Source organism: Neurospora tetrasperma (assembly GCF_000213175.1).
Source record: "Neurospora tetrasperma FGSC 2508 unplaced genomic scaffold NEUTE1scaffold_3, whole genome shotgun sequence".
NCBI lineage: Eukaryota > Fungi > Ascomycota > Sordariomycetes > Sordariales > Sordariaceae > Neurospora > Neurospora tetrasperma.
Window position 1 is genome coordinate 3,153,424 of NW_009799101.1, and position 14,668 is coordinate 3,168,091.

General features: G+C 52.8%; 4 protein-coding genes across 4 annotated transcripts; all 4 read right to left on the minus strand.

Annotated features, from left to right (window-relative positions):
- Window positions 1-873: 873 nt before the first annotated feature.
- On the minus strand, window positions 874-2,940 carry NEUTE1DRAFT_122330 (uncharacterized protein; the record flags this gene model as incomplete). The annotated part of the gene is made up of 2 exons (XM_009852777.1): window positions 874-2,096; window positions 2,154-2,940. The coding sequence occupies 2 exons, from the start codon at window positions 2,758-2,760 to the stop codon at window positions 874-876; spliced, it is 1,830 nt and encodes a 609-aa protein (XP_009851079.1).
- A 668-nt stretch (window positions 2,941-3,608) lies between these two features.
- NEUTE1DRAFT_100888 (uncharacterized protein) lies at window positions 3,609-4,323 on the minus strand (the record flags this gene model as incomplete). The annotated part of the gene is made up of 3 exons (XM_009852778.1): window positions 3,609-3,728; window positions 3,944-4,091; window positions 4,247-4,323. The coding sequence occupies 3 exons, from the start codon at window positions 4,321-4,323 to the stop codon at window positions 3,609-3,611; spliced, it is 345 nt and encodes a 114-aa protein (XP_009851080.1).
- A 1,182-nt stretch (window positions 4,324-5,505) lies between these two features.
- Window positions 5,506-7,956, minus strand: NEUTE1DRAFT_63451 (uncharacterized protein; the record flags this gene model as incomplete). The annotated part of the gene is made up of 4 exons (XM_009852779.1): window positions 5,506-5,878; window positions 5,927-6,339; window positions 6,388-7,068; window positions 7,150-7,956. The coding sequence occupies 4 exons, from the start codon at window positions 7,954-7,956 to the stop codon at window positions 5,812-5,814; spliced, it is 1,968 nt and encodes a 655-aa protein (XP_009851081.1).
- Window positions 7,957-8,663: 707 nt separating this feature from the next.
- Window positions 8,664-10,977, minus strand: NEUTE1DRAFT_146486 (uncharacterized protein; the record flags this gene model as incomplete). Its single annotated transcript, XM_009852780.1, has 2 exons — window positions 8,664-10,574; window positions 10,631-10,977. The coding sequence occupies 2 exons, from the start codon at window positions 10,975-10,977 to the stop codon at window positions 9,200-9,202; spliced, it is 1,722 nt and encodes a 573-aa protein (XP_009851082.1).
- Between the last annotated feature and the right edge of the window lie 3,691 nt (window positions 10,978-14,668).

Below are 14,668 nucleotides of genomic sequence, written 5' to 3' on the forward strand. Positions count from 1 at the left end.
GGACCGTTATGGTTCCTTTCGCCTCGTCCTTTGGACTGCTCGGGGAAAGTGCTTGTTGGCAGCACCTTCCCACCTCCGCCTCTCCATGGAACTGAGTTGTCCGGATTTCGGAAAGGTCACCAAAAGCGAATGTATGCGATACTTGGTAGTAACGAAAGAAATCAATCCCTTGAATATCTGCAGACGTCAATGATCATTGTCAAAGCGATGTATCGTAGACTGTGGCAACGGGAGGTAAAGTGGCCCATTCCATGCAGAGCATTGCGAGGCATTGTCAATCAATAGTCAAAGCATGCATGACAGGAGCAGGCAGATACGTAGTTATGCATCTAGAACAGGTGCATACTTGCGCATGTACCTCGCCTCTTACCTTGTGCTTTATGCTGTATGCCGCTTTGAGCCTCTTTTTTTGCTGCGCCCCTGAAGGTTCGATGTCGACAGCTGTCTTCAGGGTAATGCTGGCTGCATCCGTGACATGAACACAAGCACGTACGTAGGGATTAACCCCGTGAGGATGATAGATCGGCAAGAATATGAAATGTGTAAAGTGGGAATATTCACCAGATCTTTATGTCTATTGCCAATTTTGGGCTTATCAACCAACTTTTCCCATCTATAACCCACTGACCATCTATGTGTTCATGTTCCGCTGGCTGTCTGGCCAGGTTTGGTATCGTATCCAGGAAAAAGAACCAGAAAGAAAGTGTCAAAAACCCAAGATAAAAAGTGTCGTCAAACGTGTTTCGCCATGCATGCAATGAACCATGACATCCATCCAAGACCCAAATGGTATATCCAAACGCAAACAATATGCGAAAAGTGAATGTAGGAAGACAAGATGTAAGGACCAGATAACCAAAAAGTCAAACCCCTTCACTCATACCCTCTTCTAACCTTCTCCTCCTCCAATTCTGTCGTGTTCCCCGACCCGTGCATTGTCCTCTCATCATCACTCACGGCCGAAACCGTAGGCATGTTGGAATAAGCCTCCTTCGTCTCCAACACCTCCTCGTTCTCCTCCGCAACACCGGCGGGGACAGCAACCTGCGGCTGCTGATGTAGAGCAGCTCCGCTCCTACCCTCCTGTTGCTCCTGTCTCGCCTTGGCAGCCGCCAGCATCTTTGCGAGCGCCTGTGCCGCTTCAGCAGCGTACTTGCACTTCATCCTGACCAAGTGGCCGTACTTCCAGAAGAAAAAGGGGAACGGCACGCAAGCGAGCGCGAGGAAGGCAGGGATGGTCGAAGCCCAGTGAATACCAAGGTCGGCATACATGTAGGTGGTGAAAAGGGGGAAAGCGGCGCCGAAAAGTGAGCGGAGGACCGAGTTGGCGGCCAGCACGGAGGCGGCAAAGATGGTGTACGAGTCGATCAGGTAGCCCATGAGACTGAGGAAGACCATGACCAGGCCGCCGGCGAAGAAGCCAGACGCGATGATGGGCACAACCCAGTGCACTTCGGGGCCGTTGGTCCACGCGAACCAGAAGAGGCCGACGGGAAGGAAGATAGAGCCGACGATGGCGAGGGGCAAGCGGGCTTCAGGGGGCGCCATACCGCCGTGCTTGTCGGCGACGCGCGAGTAGCGCTTGTTGTCATACATGGAGTAGCCAACTGCGAGCATCATGCCGACGGCGACACCGACGAAGGCAAGGCCGCCGATGCCAGGGCTCCAGCCGCGGATCTGCTGGAAAACGATAGGGAAGGCGGCGAACATGAGGTAGAGGGTGCCATAGACGATGGCCATGTAGAGCGAGGTGAGAAGAACGATGGGCTCGGTGAAGAGCAAGATCCAGGGGCGAAGGAGCGAGATCTTGATCTGTTGTCCAACGGTTTGGTGGCGAGTCTGCAGGTCGAGGCGAGAGACGTAGAGCTTACCGGTTTCCTTGCTAAGGTTCTTCGCACGGCGACGGAGGATAACGGGAGCGTATGTCTCGGGGACAGTGAGGGAGCAGGCGATCCAGAGGACGCCGGTAAAGATGGCCATAACACCTTCGACCCAGCGCCAGCCCTTCGCTTGTCCCAAGAAGCCACCGACGATAGGGCCGATGGAGGGACCCAAGAAGGGAGCCATGGCGAAGACACTAGAGGCAATACCACGCTCTGTAAATAGTTAGTATTAGATGAAAGAAAATGTGAAGCATAGAATGGATGACATACCCTTGGCATTAAACATGTCAGCAATAACACCACCCGAGTTGGTCAAGGGCGAAGCACCAAAGGTACCGCCAAAGAATCGGAGGATGACGAGGGTCTCGATGTTCTGAGCGCCAGCAGCGCCAGCGTTGAATGCTGTCAAGGCCATGTAGGTGAGGAAGAAGAGAATCTGGCGACCGTAGAACTCGCTGAGAGGCGCCCATAGTACCGGTCCAACAGCGAAACCAAGGACGAATAGCGAAACACCCAAGATGGCAATCTCTGTGCTGACCCCGAACCCAATAATAATCTCCTTGATGCCTCCAGAAAAGGCGGTACTGACAAAGGCCACGGCCAAGGTGGCGACGGCCTGTAGGATGGTGATGGTCCACTTCTTCCATTTGGGATATTGCATGGCGTTGTGTCCGTCAACGGGGAGGAAGTCGACGATATACGGCTTTTCGTGTGTGCCCTCGCCCTCATAGTGGTGGTTGCGGACGGCATCTGTAATTCCACCGGGGTTGAGTAGGAGGTACCAATGCGAGACTCTGCTGACTTGGGTGTTTTGACATTCGATGTCCATGGCTGTCGCCGTCGATGACCCGGACGACTTTGGTGTGCCGGCAGCCATGATGACTGATGGTTCGGCCGGTATTAGGGTGTATGTTCGAATGGGTAGATGCTGATACAACAACGACAAAAGAGGGTAGGTATACTGTGTACTCGAAGTGAGGGACTGCCAACTAAAGAAGGCAAAGTAAACTAGATGGTTAGAGCCTCAGTAACGGGCCATGTGTGTGTTAATAACGCTTGGACGAATATTTCCTCTCTTCCTCCTTGAGCAAGACGAGCCGAGGACACACAGACTTATATTTATTCGAGACAGCAACGAACAGGCAGAACAGCCACCCCGGTACTAGATGGTTCCGATATGCGTCAACTCCACCTTGTGGCCTGGTTCATGTATTTCATCCGAACAGGGTACGGAGAGTTGGGTGTAAGGCTCCATCATGCTGGTACCAGATCCATGAAGCGATCACTGGTAAACAGCCATAGCCCCCTGTATTTGTCAGTAACCAGGGGGCGGAGGTGTATGGGTGGACCCATAGTCGGCCCCCAAACTCGCCGGTACCTCGGATCTGGCGATATCTGATTAGCAACCGCGCGGTGACACCTTGGCACTAGCTCAGGTTTGTGGCTAGCGAACAAGACGGACATGATGACGAGAAAGGGAAGGTAGGTGTGGATCACAGTGGGCAGAGCAAGGTGAAATAAGCCCAGAGCTGGATGGAAAAGAAGAAAGGGTGAAGACGACGACGGTAGATGGCTCCGGAAATGGGCGGTTAGTGACTTGCACATCCCATTCACGGAGACACCTACCGGGAGACGGGACTAGCTAGGCCCATGGGTTCGAGCGATCGGCGCCGAGGGGCTCTTCGCCGTTGGCGGAGTGGCTCGTCATGCACTGCAAGTCAATCATCACGGTGGGGGCAGTACGAGCACGGGTGAATAGCGAAGCTCCGTGATCCGTGGAGTGGAGGAGTCTACACAGTCCAAGGTGTCCCGCCTCACATTCAAGTGTGATACACTACCTGGTGTCTTAGAATAGTATACTTATACTTCATGCACCCCATGGTGTTCTAGAAGACCAGATGACTTTCAACATGCCGTCTGATAGGCTGAGGCACAGCGGATATCGAAGTCGTGGTACATTGGGACCTGAGAATGGGGGTTTGAGGAGGAGACACAACGGGATGAACGACGGGCGGGAAGCTCCCATGAGACCCCAAGACGGGTATGAGCTGGGTACTCACGGCCGGTCCTGCTGTGCGACTGGCAAGGCCTTGATTGGGTTGGCATGTCGACGGTTTGAGAAAGTGGCCTGACAAGGCTGCCGGGTGTCGCACCAATGACGAGAACAAGATAAAAGGGAAGTGGCCAGAAGAGGCAGTGTTCATTGCGCTGTTGGTGTTGTGCATCTGGACGGCATTCGCTGACGTTGCCGTGACGGGACCCGATCAACACCACCACCAACCCAACGCTCACACCAACCTCCAAGACCTGGAGGTGACTCGAGGCTCAGAGGATCGAGAGCGTGTCGTCGGGTCTCTCATTACCTTATCGCTGAGGAGGGGATCAAACCGCGTCTCGTCTCGTGCTGTTGCTGTTGGTGATGGATGAGGAACACGGGCATGGGGCTGAGCTGGGCGGGCGGAGAAGTGGACTTTCACTTGGGTATCGTTCTCGGCCGCAAGGCACAGCTGTCGATACTATCGAGGTTGACCGGTTCGTTCCATGTTTCGATTGTTGACGATGCCCGAGTGGAAGTTGGTGCAAGTGCGTGAGAGATGGAAGACGTTGCCGGATTTGATTTGCCAGTCATGGAAAATGGCGGAAGCCTGGCCTGTCAGCGTCGCATCGTTCGTTGCAACTGCCCTACAGCACGCCACAGCGCTTGACAGCGCCCTACGGCGGCTCCTTCAAGGCCACGTCCCCCCCATATCTTATCTACAAGCGTGTGCACATTGGATAAAATCCGATCCGGAGCTAGCAAGCACCGACATGCCGACCACGGTCCCACCACGAACGGAGTTTGATCTTCTCCCGAGAACTCCACCAAAAACCCACGCGACTGAGGTGGTCCACTGCCAAAATTTATGCTTACTTTTGTACGCCAAGATGAATCCAGACAGGGCAAATCCTTGAAAATCGCTTCGAAATCTTTACCGAGCCGAGGCTCATCGGCTTGTCCATGCCTCGCTGCCAACCCGACAAATTCGAGAATCGAAATGTTGACCAGCCAATTCCCCAGGGTCGGTGACAAGCTTTGCTCGCTCGCTCGCTTGACACGGTGCGGTGAGATCACCTTGGTGGCCGATAGCAATGGTGATGACAATGACAATCCGGCAACCTAGTCTCCGGATCTTCGATCCTTCACTACACTACACCACCGCCTCGGGTCGCCGTTGGACTCAAGCCATGGATCATTCAGCTGGCGATTGCACGGATATAAACAGGAACCCGACGAGCAGGTTGTGGGGGCGCATAGTACCATATTTACTTGAGATTATCATCAGCCCACTGGGCGTTCTCAGCAATCAATAGTGCTTACCCGCCTTCACCGCGATGTCCGATAACTGTCGGATCGTGTGTGTCAACTGACGACGTGATAGTAGCACTTACACAGTACGTTACGTTGCCACTTGGGCGTGATGATTGAGCCGATAGTCCGTTAGCATCAGTTTTCCAAGCTACCTATGTTGAGTCTTATCTAGCTCGATATCATCAAGACAAGTCAAGTTTGGAGTCCGAGTTGACTTGTCAACCTCAACTTGTTTCCTTGATTGTTGCAAATTTTGGCAAATGGGAAATTGCTCACCCGGAATACCGTTCTGTATTGGTAGATTTCAAAGAAACTATTTACAAATAGGCTTCGGAAAGCAAACCAATTTCAATATGGGTATTCGTCGGTGAGAGCTCAGGCGCCTGTCTGTTGACCCATTCCCTAACAGGTAATAACACGTCAAATTCGACAACGGATCTCACAAGTCAGCCAGATGCGAACTCGAATTTGACCTGTGTGAAGCGCTGGGGAGAGCTATCACTGATGTGACTCCTGTGTACTGATGTTGTTACCCGGTTATGCTTCCAGTTTCCCATCAACTCTGTCCTCCAATATAACCTAATCATCAAAACCACCCCATTCATCACCATCCTCACCACCCTCCTCCTCCTCCTCGCTCTCATCACTCACCCCCTCTCCTTTCTGCCCCTTCCCCCCCTTGACAACCTTCCACCTCCTCCCCTCCTTCAAAACCGGCAATCCTTCGTCATCCCTCACAATATTCCCCTTCCCATCCCTCTGGTACGGCTCCTCTTCATCTTCCTCTTCTTGCCCCTCAATACGATACTCCACCGAACTCTCTTCATCGCCCTCCAACTCTTTCAAATCCACCGCCTTCTTCCCCGTGCTCTTCAACGTAGGAATCCCATTTTCGTCTCTGACAATCTGTCCTTGCTCATCCCTCACAAACGGTCCTTCGGGGTCTTCTTGTTCTTCCTCTTCGCCCTCTTGCTGCTGCTCCACACCATCATCTAGATAGACCGGATCATCAATAGTCCCGTCCCTCACAAACCCCGCCACAAAGAACCCCATGACTCCCCTACCATCATCCCGATAATAGGCTCTAATCACTGCATCCCTGACCTCCTCCTTTTCTTTTTCTTCTTCTTCTGCCAGTGTTACCCCCTCCGTCACTCCCTCCTCCAAAGTCATCGCCTCGGCTTCTCCCCGAACATCCCACCTCCTCATCCCCTCCACCTGCTCTTGGCGTTTCAACACCCTCCACCCTCTCCTTTTCGCAACATCGGAAGCCAAAGCCCGCAAAACCACGTTCTCGTTCTCCCCCGCGTGGATCGAGCAAGTGCTGTACGTGATGCGCTTGGCAGCAGGAAACGACATGGCGTGTTGCAGCAGGGTCAGCTGAAACGAGGCGAGCGAAGCGATGCGCGCTTCGAGGTCGGCCTGGGAGGAAACGGGAATGGCGACGCCGTCGTCGTCGATCAGAACTTTGGCTGGGGGTTCTTGGGTCTCTGTAGTTGTAGTCGTTGGCGGAGACTTGCGCTTGTTATTATTTTGTTTGCCTTTGGGATTGGCTTTGGTGTTGATGGTGGAGGAAGAGGAAGAGGAAGAGGAAGGAGCAGAGGGAAGGTGGAGAGTGGGAGCATCATCCCTCCCCACAATTCCCGAACCAGAGCAGGAAGGATCAAGAAGTAAAGCCCCGACGTTTCGGTACTTGGCATCCGAAGGGTTGACCTTGAGAAAGTCTTTACCGGCGTTGACGACAGTAAAGGTGTCAGAGCCGGCGGTTTTGACCATCTTCTGTAAAGTTTTGGCGCGGTGAGGGTCTTTTTCGAATGCGAATATCGTCGTCGTCCCCTTTTGCTCTTCTCCCTTCTTCTTCTTGTTTCCTTTCTTGCCAGTTTTACCATCAAAGACAACCGCCTTATTATCCTCCACCCGTGAATGCACAATCGCTGCCAAATGCGTCGTCTTGTTCCCCGGCGCCGCGCACGTATCCATGACATCTCCATCTCTCTCCGGTCTAGGATCCAGCAAATACGCAGGGAAACACGAAGCTTTATCCTGCAAGATAATCTTGCCGGACTTGTACGCCTCCGTCTTTGTGAAATCTGCTACCCCGGGACAGGCGGCAATGAGATTGGGAATGTGTCCATCAATGTGAATCACCTTCTTCCCCTTCTTTCCCTGCCCATCGAAAGCATCGGCCGCCTTGATCACCTCGGCCACGCTCTCCACCACCTCCCACCCCTTGAACGTCGTAGCCAACTGTTCTTCCACTGTCGATTTCAAAGTGTTCACCCTGATCCACCGCGGATGCACGGGACATCCTCCCCTAGCTTCAATCTCTACCTGCGTCCGCAGCGCATCCAGTGTAGCACATTTGCGCCGTATGCGCGCGCGGACAAACTCCGAGTTCAAGCGGGCCTTGTGTCGTTCAATGGAGACCCGCAAGCCGTGGGTGGCGGGCAGGGCGATACCCGATTTGGAAAGCAGCAAATCGTGCACGAGCAAGAGGGAGAGAGCGGGCGTGAGTTTTCGCTCGTGCTTGAGCAGGTCCGAGGCCTCGACGACTTCTTTGAGGATGGCGGACCATTTGCTGGTTTCTAGGGCTAGAGCGTAGACTTGGGCGGGAGGCGACTTAAGGGATTTGTCTTTGAAAATGCGAGACTTGAGACTGCCGCCGTGGGTGGCGTTGGGACCAGCGGCCGTGAGAATGGCGGCTGTCTCGTGGTAGAGGGACATGCTGGGTTTGGTGGTGGTGTTTATCAAGTCCCTCGTTGGTGGTGCCTTGTGTTCGGGGATTTAATTGGAAAGAAGTGGAAAATAGCAGAACAGGAAGGATGTTTCGGAAAATGAGATGATTTCTCACCCCCGACTCTGAAAACGTCGTTTGTGAAATTTGAAGATGTCGTCGAGTTCATGTGAAGTTTCCTCCGAGTCTATCGAATAAACTTTTTTATGCAGACGTTCACAAATCTCCAGTTTCTTGTGCAGCTTGTTTGTGCAGTGTCTCCACCTTCTAAGCGCAAAACCTTCCATTCCTCCTCCACGGTTCATCTTTTTTCAGCACAGACCCTCTGTTTCTTCCCCTGTAACTTGGACCCTTGAAGGCGAGCCAACAGGCCGGTACAACACCACCACGGAACGAGGGTCGTTTCCATGTTCCTTAAGTTGCAGTGAATGATCACCAACCCTGAATGTCAATCTGCCAAGCGCAACATTTTCGATTCTTGTCACTTCAATCGGGAAAGCTTGTTGTCTTAAGATCCGTTTTTAGATCCCGATATGTTGCTCACCACGTACCACGTACAGTACCACGTAACATGAACACAACCCCCATGATTAACGCAAACAACGTTCTTGTCCTGGCCAAACACTTCACGCAGGCATAGGTACTACAAGCGTACAAGCATATCACGAAACGATGTTACTATAGCCCAAAGTGTGTGTATGTGAGCATGTGTGATGTCTCAAATGGGTCCTCTTCACAAAAAGAAGAAAGAGGCCGCTAATCAATTTCCTCGAAGAGGAATCCTAAAACTCAAAGGTAAAAACATGTGTGGTGTTGGGCATCAAGAATCCCAACCAAACGAGGGTAAAGAAGTGAAGTATGTTACATGTGCAAAAGCCGAAAGGAAAACAAAAAAAGGTCTCTTTTGCAAAGTGGAAAAGAATTGTTGAGCCCTGCTCTTTCTACACCATCCATGGGCGTTTGCTCCTTTTTTTCGAAAAGATGTGGTCATTTCAAATTCGTCAAAATGGTTTGCAGACCCTGAGCCCTGTATCCCGGGTTTGTTTTGGGCTGTGTGGCTGTGTGGAAAAGCAATTGCTTTCCCGGTATCTCATACCGAATGCGCCCCTTTCTTTTTTTCCCTTTCTAGATGATCCCTATCCATGGAGGTTCTGCATGAAACCTTCGCTCAAAAAGTAAATGTGAAGAGAAGATATGAAACCCGTGATTTCAGTCAGATATCCAAATGACATCTTACCTGCGAATCCTTCCAGCAGGGGTGCGGCGGTGGTGCATGTAGTGGTTGTGAATGTGACGACGATGGTGGCTCTCCGCGTGAACATCACGGGCCGAGACCTCGCCGCTCTTGCTGTAGATGGACAAGGCCCAGTCACCACCGCACTTGTCGGTATCGTCGCCCTCGCAAGTCATGTGGCACTTGGAGTCATCCAACTTCTCGACCTTGGAGAGCTCATTGCCGCAGTAGCATTCGCCGCCATACTCGGTGCCGGCAACGCTGAAGCCCTTGGAACTGCAGTGAGTCACACAGGCGGTGTTGTTGACCCGACCAAGGTTGGCGCGAATGATTCCGCTGAGAACACGGTCCGAAGTGTCCTTGTAGCAACCAGCATACTTGAAGTCACCAACGGTCTTGCCGTCAGTGGCAGCATCAGTAGGCTCAGCACCAACAGCAGAGATGTAAACAGTCGTGGTTGACTGAACAGTGGTCGTTTGGAGGACAGTAGTGGTCGGGGCCGGGCTGGTGACGGCCTGCTTGACGACATTGGTGGGTTTGGGCACAGCAGAGTCGACACCCACGGCCAGGTTGTTGCCGCTGCTGCTGCCGCTGCCGCTGATGCTTCCACTGGTACCGTACTTCCAGCCCTGGATAGGGTTGTTGCCGGGAAGCTTGTCCAGCTTGCCATCGACCTTTTCATCGATAGGGCACTCAATCTTGCACGACTTGCTGTCATCATTGACACCGCCAATCAGACCCGGGCAGGTGTGCATGCCAGCATGGCCAGCGTCGCAGTTGTCGATGATCTGCTGAAGGGCCTTCTCATCCCAACCGGAAACGAAGTCACCGTGGACGGAGAAACCAGTAGCATCACCGTTGGCAAAGACGAAGGGGCTCTCCTTGCCAACAAGGTCCTTGAAGCGACTGAGCAATCCGTGAGTGTCCCAATAGGTTTCAAAGAAGATGTGGGGAGTGTGAATCCATCCCTTGGGGCAGTCCTGCTTGCCGTTGCCGGCATCGCTGGGGAAGGCCATGTTGTTCTTGTAGTCGTCCAGACCAGCCTTGGGGTTGTAGCACGACGGGAAGTGGACATCGGCTCGCAAGGGCGAGGCGTAGGCATCGCAGTCCTCGAAGGGGAAGCCCCAACCTTCACCATCCTGGTTGGTTTTGATGCCAGCCATGGAACCATCAGAGTCTTTGGGCCAGCTTGGTGGGTTGAAGTTGGCACGGGGGCAGGTGATGGAAGCAGCAGTGATGGGTCCCTTGGAAGGATCCATGTTTGAGCCCTTGCCGTAAGCAGCACCCGGGGGAGGAGTCCTCAACATGGCATTACCGCTCACCATCTTCAAGCCCAGAGGAAAAGCCTTGATCTGGTCATTGGTCGGCTCGAAGCTGCTTTGTGTTAGTATGGGAACGACCCATATGAGGCAATATCATGGGATACTCACAAGTAGTACACGTTCATGTAGTAGAAGGGAACCTGTTCAAGCTTGCCATCCTTGGGGTCCTTGAAGTAGAGGGTCGGGAACCAGTAGTTGCTCATATCGGCCTTTGGCAGGGCCGTCGTGCACTGGGACTGTCTCAGGTGCTCTCCGGTCACGTTAAGACCGAAGTTGCTGGCTCCCATGATAGTGTGAAGGTGAGCGGAAGCGGTACCGGGAGAGACAATCGGGTCGGCGCGGCAAGTGGTAAGGGGGCCATTCCCGTAGTGACGCAAGACGGCAAAGGTGCGGGAATCCTTTGCGGCGGCCGCGGAGACGAGAAGAGCCGCAAGGGCGGCAGTGGTGAAGATCATTTTGAAATGGGTGTCGTTCTTGTAAAGTGGTATTCGTCGAAGAAGTGGTAAAGGTGGAGTGTCGTCTATCTGTCTCTAGGACCGACCGTCTTGACTCGAAGTTGATATTGGCTCTGTGGAAAGATAGATGCTAAGACCGGAGCACCGAGACTGATCAATATAGTTGTCGTGTGATTTTCCCGATGTCGTGCTTGAACAATGCCAGTTGTTGTATCCAGCTCAGCGGATAAAGCACACAAAGAACCAAGAAGAATGGGCTTGTGGTTAAAGAAAAAGATAGGACGCGCTAAGCAGGCTCAGCAGCTTGAGGTCAAAGGAAAGTCAGGGAGAACGAAGAGAACGACAAAGCCCACGATAGTCGAGGATGAGACCAGATGAGAAGATGAGGGGGAGGGTATCGTGGGCTTATTATAAAAAGACGGCCCATTGACTGTGCCTGAATAGGACATGGGGTGTCTGAAATCTCTCACTGGTAACCTCCTCTCTGACCACTCAACGGTTACCAACGCAGTCCACCCACTCATTCATCGGAACAGGATGCGGGCTGGGCACAAAGAGGTGGAAGTGAAGGGGAGGAGTGACAAACAGCAGCTGGGATTTGCCGGCGCAGGGCTGGACGGACAGTGTGTAGCGGGTGGTATTCCGCACAGTAAAACACCGTTCGAAACTAAACTGAAGTGACTTTCAGTTTTGACTTGCAACTTTTTCCATGCCGACATCCAGATTGGTTACCCTTTCCATATGTTGCATGTCCGCCTCCGACAAAAAGTTTGACTTTTTCATCACCTTGTCACGGCGTCGGTTTTCGTCACCTGTTTGACACCTCGCAGGCAGCTTGATCATTTCCAGGCACTGACCAAGGTCTCGACTGAAGTCATGATGCACGCCTAGCCATGTGGTGACTGCTAGTGTAGTGTTGATCACTTGTGGTCGGAAACAGGAACAGGAAATGTTCCATTCCAGGTCCACAACTTGGTCGCTTCTCTGGACCCGCCTGAACTTCTTCTGCGGCCCAGAACCTTGAAGCCCCTGGAGCCCCCACCTATCGCGCCGTGATGGGCTTAGCGTGAACCCTCCGATTGACGCGATGGAATGGCTGCCGAGGATATGGAACCGTCATCGTGAGCACATCTAGTTCATGGTCAAGCGCAGCTGGGCAAGTGTCAAATATCAGCTTGAAACAAGACTAGTGTCGAGGCTTTCTCTGTGATGATAAACAGATGAGAATGAGAGGGAGGAAACAAGACGGCACCATCATTCATAGACTGGTCGGCGGTTCGGTTGGGTAGTAAAGCAACAAACAAGAGGAGGGCTGAGACCGGGTCGACGATGACGGATTTTTTCTTTCTTTTTTTTTTTTTTTTTTTCCTTCTATCGATGTTACCTCCACCTCACACTCCAGTCGACAGTCACGCCTGGGAGATGCGTTGAGACCTGAGCTGGGACTCGTGCAAATGCACGCGATTCAGGCGGAGACTGGCTTGGGCAAAGGCAGCCAAGGTCGTACCTGCATATTGCAGCCGCCACAAGACATTGATTGGGCAGTTGGTAGACATTTCCCCTGGATTGCGACAACCTTGGTTGCAACCTACGGGTAGTCGGACACCATCCGTTTATGAAAAAAAGGGTGTGTTGGCACGGTTGGGAGAGGAGAAGAGAGAGACTGGGAGAGGGAGGTCGTGGGAGGTTCCAAGTCCTCGGCTGGAGTGGACGGACGTTCAGACAGTCTGTGATCATGATGGAGGTCATTGGAAGTGATGAATGCTGGCAGTCGAAGCACTGCAGTTTCTAGCGAGAGCCGGCATTTGCTCATAGCAGCCAGTCCAATCACGTTTGTCATGCTGCTCCGTATCAAGTACGCCAAGTTCACTGTCCACGTCTTTGCTTTCTCGGCCTCTTTTGCCCAGGAAGGAAGAGGCTCCAGTCACAGAAAATTTCTGTGTATTCTACCCAGCCTGTCCAGTCGCTGGCTCGCTGCTGTGGTCAGTCCGTCTGTGCCGTACCAGTATCCAGATACTAACGGTTTGCGCGAGTGCAACAGCGGGCGGCGCAGTCATGGGTCCCGTCAAAGTAAAGAGATTCCAGAAGCGAGAGGAGGGGAAAACGGGCTGTTGGTGTGACGATTTTGTCGATCGAGGCCCAGAATATCTCGTACATAGCTGATGGCTGACGTGAGGATGTATTTTTTTTTCTACCTCTTGCAGCTATCTTGGGCTACCTGGTTGGACGGGATCCTGAATTTGTGGGTAAAACTGCGGGATAAATGAATAAAAGCCGCTGATATTGGCATGGAGCAGAACTCGAGAAGCCTTCCATGTTTTGCCCGCCAACAACCTGGGCACGGCGTGTTGTGCGGAGGTTGCTTCCCGGCAACGGACTGCAAATCATACCGTAGCTTCCGATGTTGGGATGTTTCTCCAAATGGCACCGAGACCAATTTTCTCATATGGAATGAATGACCTGTAACCCAACTTTGGGATTGTTGGTCTGCTTCCCCAAACAGTTCATCTCGACTTTTGAAGGGAACACAGCGCCCCAGGGGTAAAAATGAGGATGAGCGGTTCCTGGGCGGAATTGGCCGGATCGCCCTCCAATCCCGTCCCGCCCAGTCGGAGCCGCGAAAAGAGGGGTGTTTGGGGGTGCAAAGTTTGAAACGCGCTAAGGCAGACGGGGGCACTGGCCCAGCAGTACCCTCCCTTAGTGGGGTTTGTGCCTGGAAAGTGGACTCTGCTGAATAAGGTACTGTAGGTATGTACCTTAGCGTACTGTTTGTCAACGTTGACGATGACTTCCTTCCTGGCGTTTACATACAGCGATACACTGCATCGGAAAAGTAGAATAGTCGCTCGCAACGGCAAGATGCATCATGTGTGTTGGATAAACTTCCGATTCTCAGAGTCAACTGAACATACCGTGTGCCAACTTTTCTAAATGACCAAGGAAGGTAGAAAGAGTGAGTGAGGGGACAACCTAACCTCAACGCCGGGCAGCGGGCGCACCCTCCATCTGCGGCGCGGGCGTTAGGTGACGGAAACAAACTTGCATCTATTTGTTTCAACCAACGCCCGCCCAAAGGGGGCCCAAAGCTGAAAACCTCAACACCATGACCTGTTTGGCGTCGGTGACATCGTGGGCTTCAAGCAGTTCACCTTGTCACTCATTGAACCCGGTTGATGATCCTTTATTTCCAGTCCTCACTCCCCAAGCGCGGGCTTCTGAGATGATGCGCGCGCTTGTTGACCCCCGCCCGTCTCAACTGCCTCCACTCCACAGCATATCCGCTAAGTAGCCACGCGCTACACTACGCTAAACTGCCCTTGACAGCGGCACTGGCAATCGCTGACAGCTTTCTTGGCACGGGCTCGACTGGACGACAATCAACAGTAACTTTAAACTCGACACCACTTTTAGAAGATCACAAGTCCTATTTTGGTCATTCACCGTCACCACCTGATGGTTTCCAACGGGAAAACGAGCGCCTCCATGCGTTGAGTTACCCATCCGTCTGCTTGCTTACTCTTCTTGGACTCCAGATCGACACGGTTCCCCCACCACCACCATCTCCACCACCCCCGAGTCCAACGACATACTACACTACAGACATAAGCACACAAATACCCAGACAGAGGCTGGCTGGCTGGTTTCAGACCTCGCAAACTCTTCATCGGACGGCAGTGCAACCGCTTGTTTT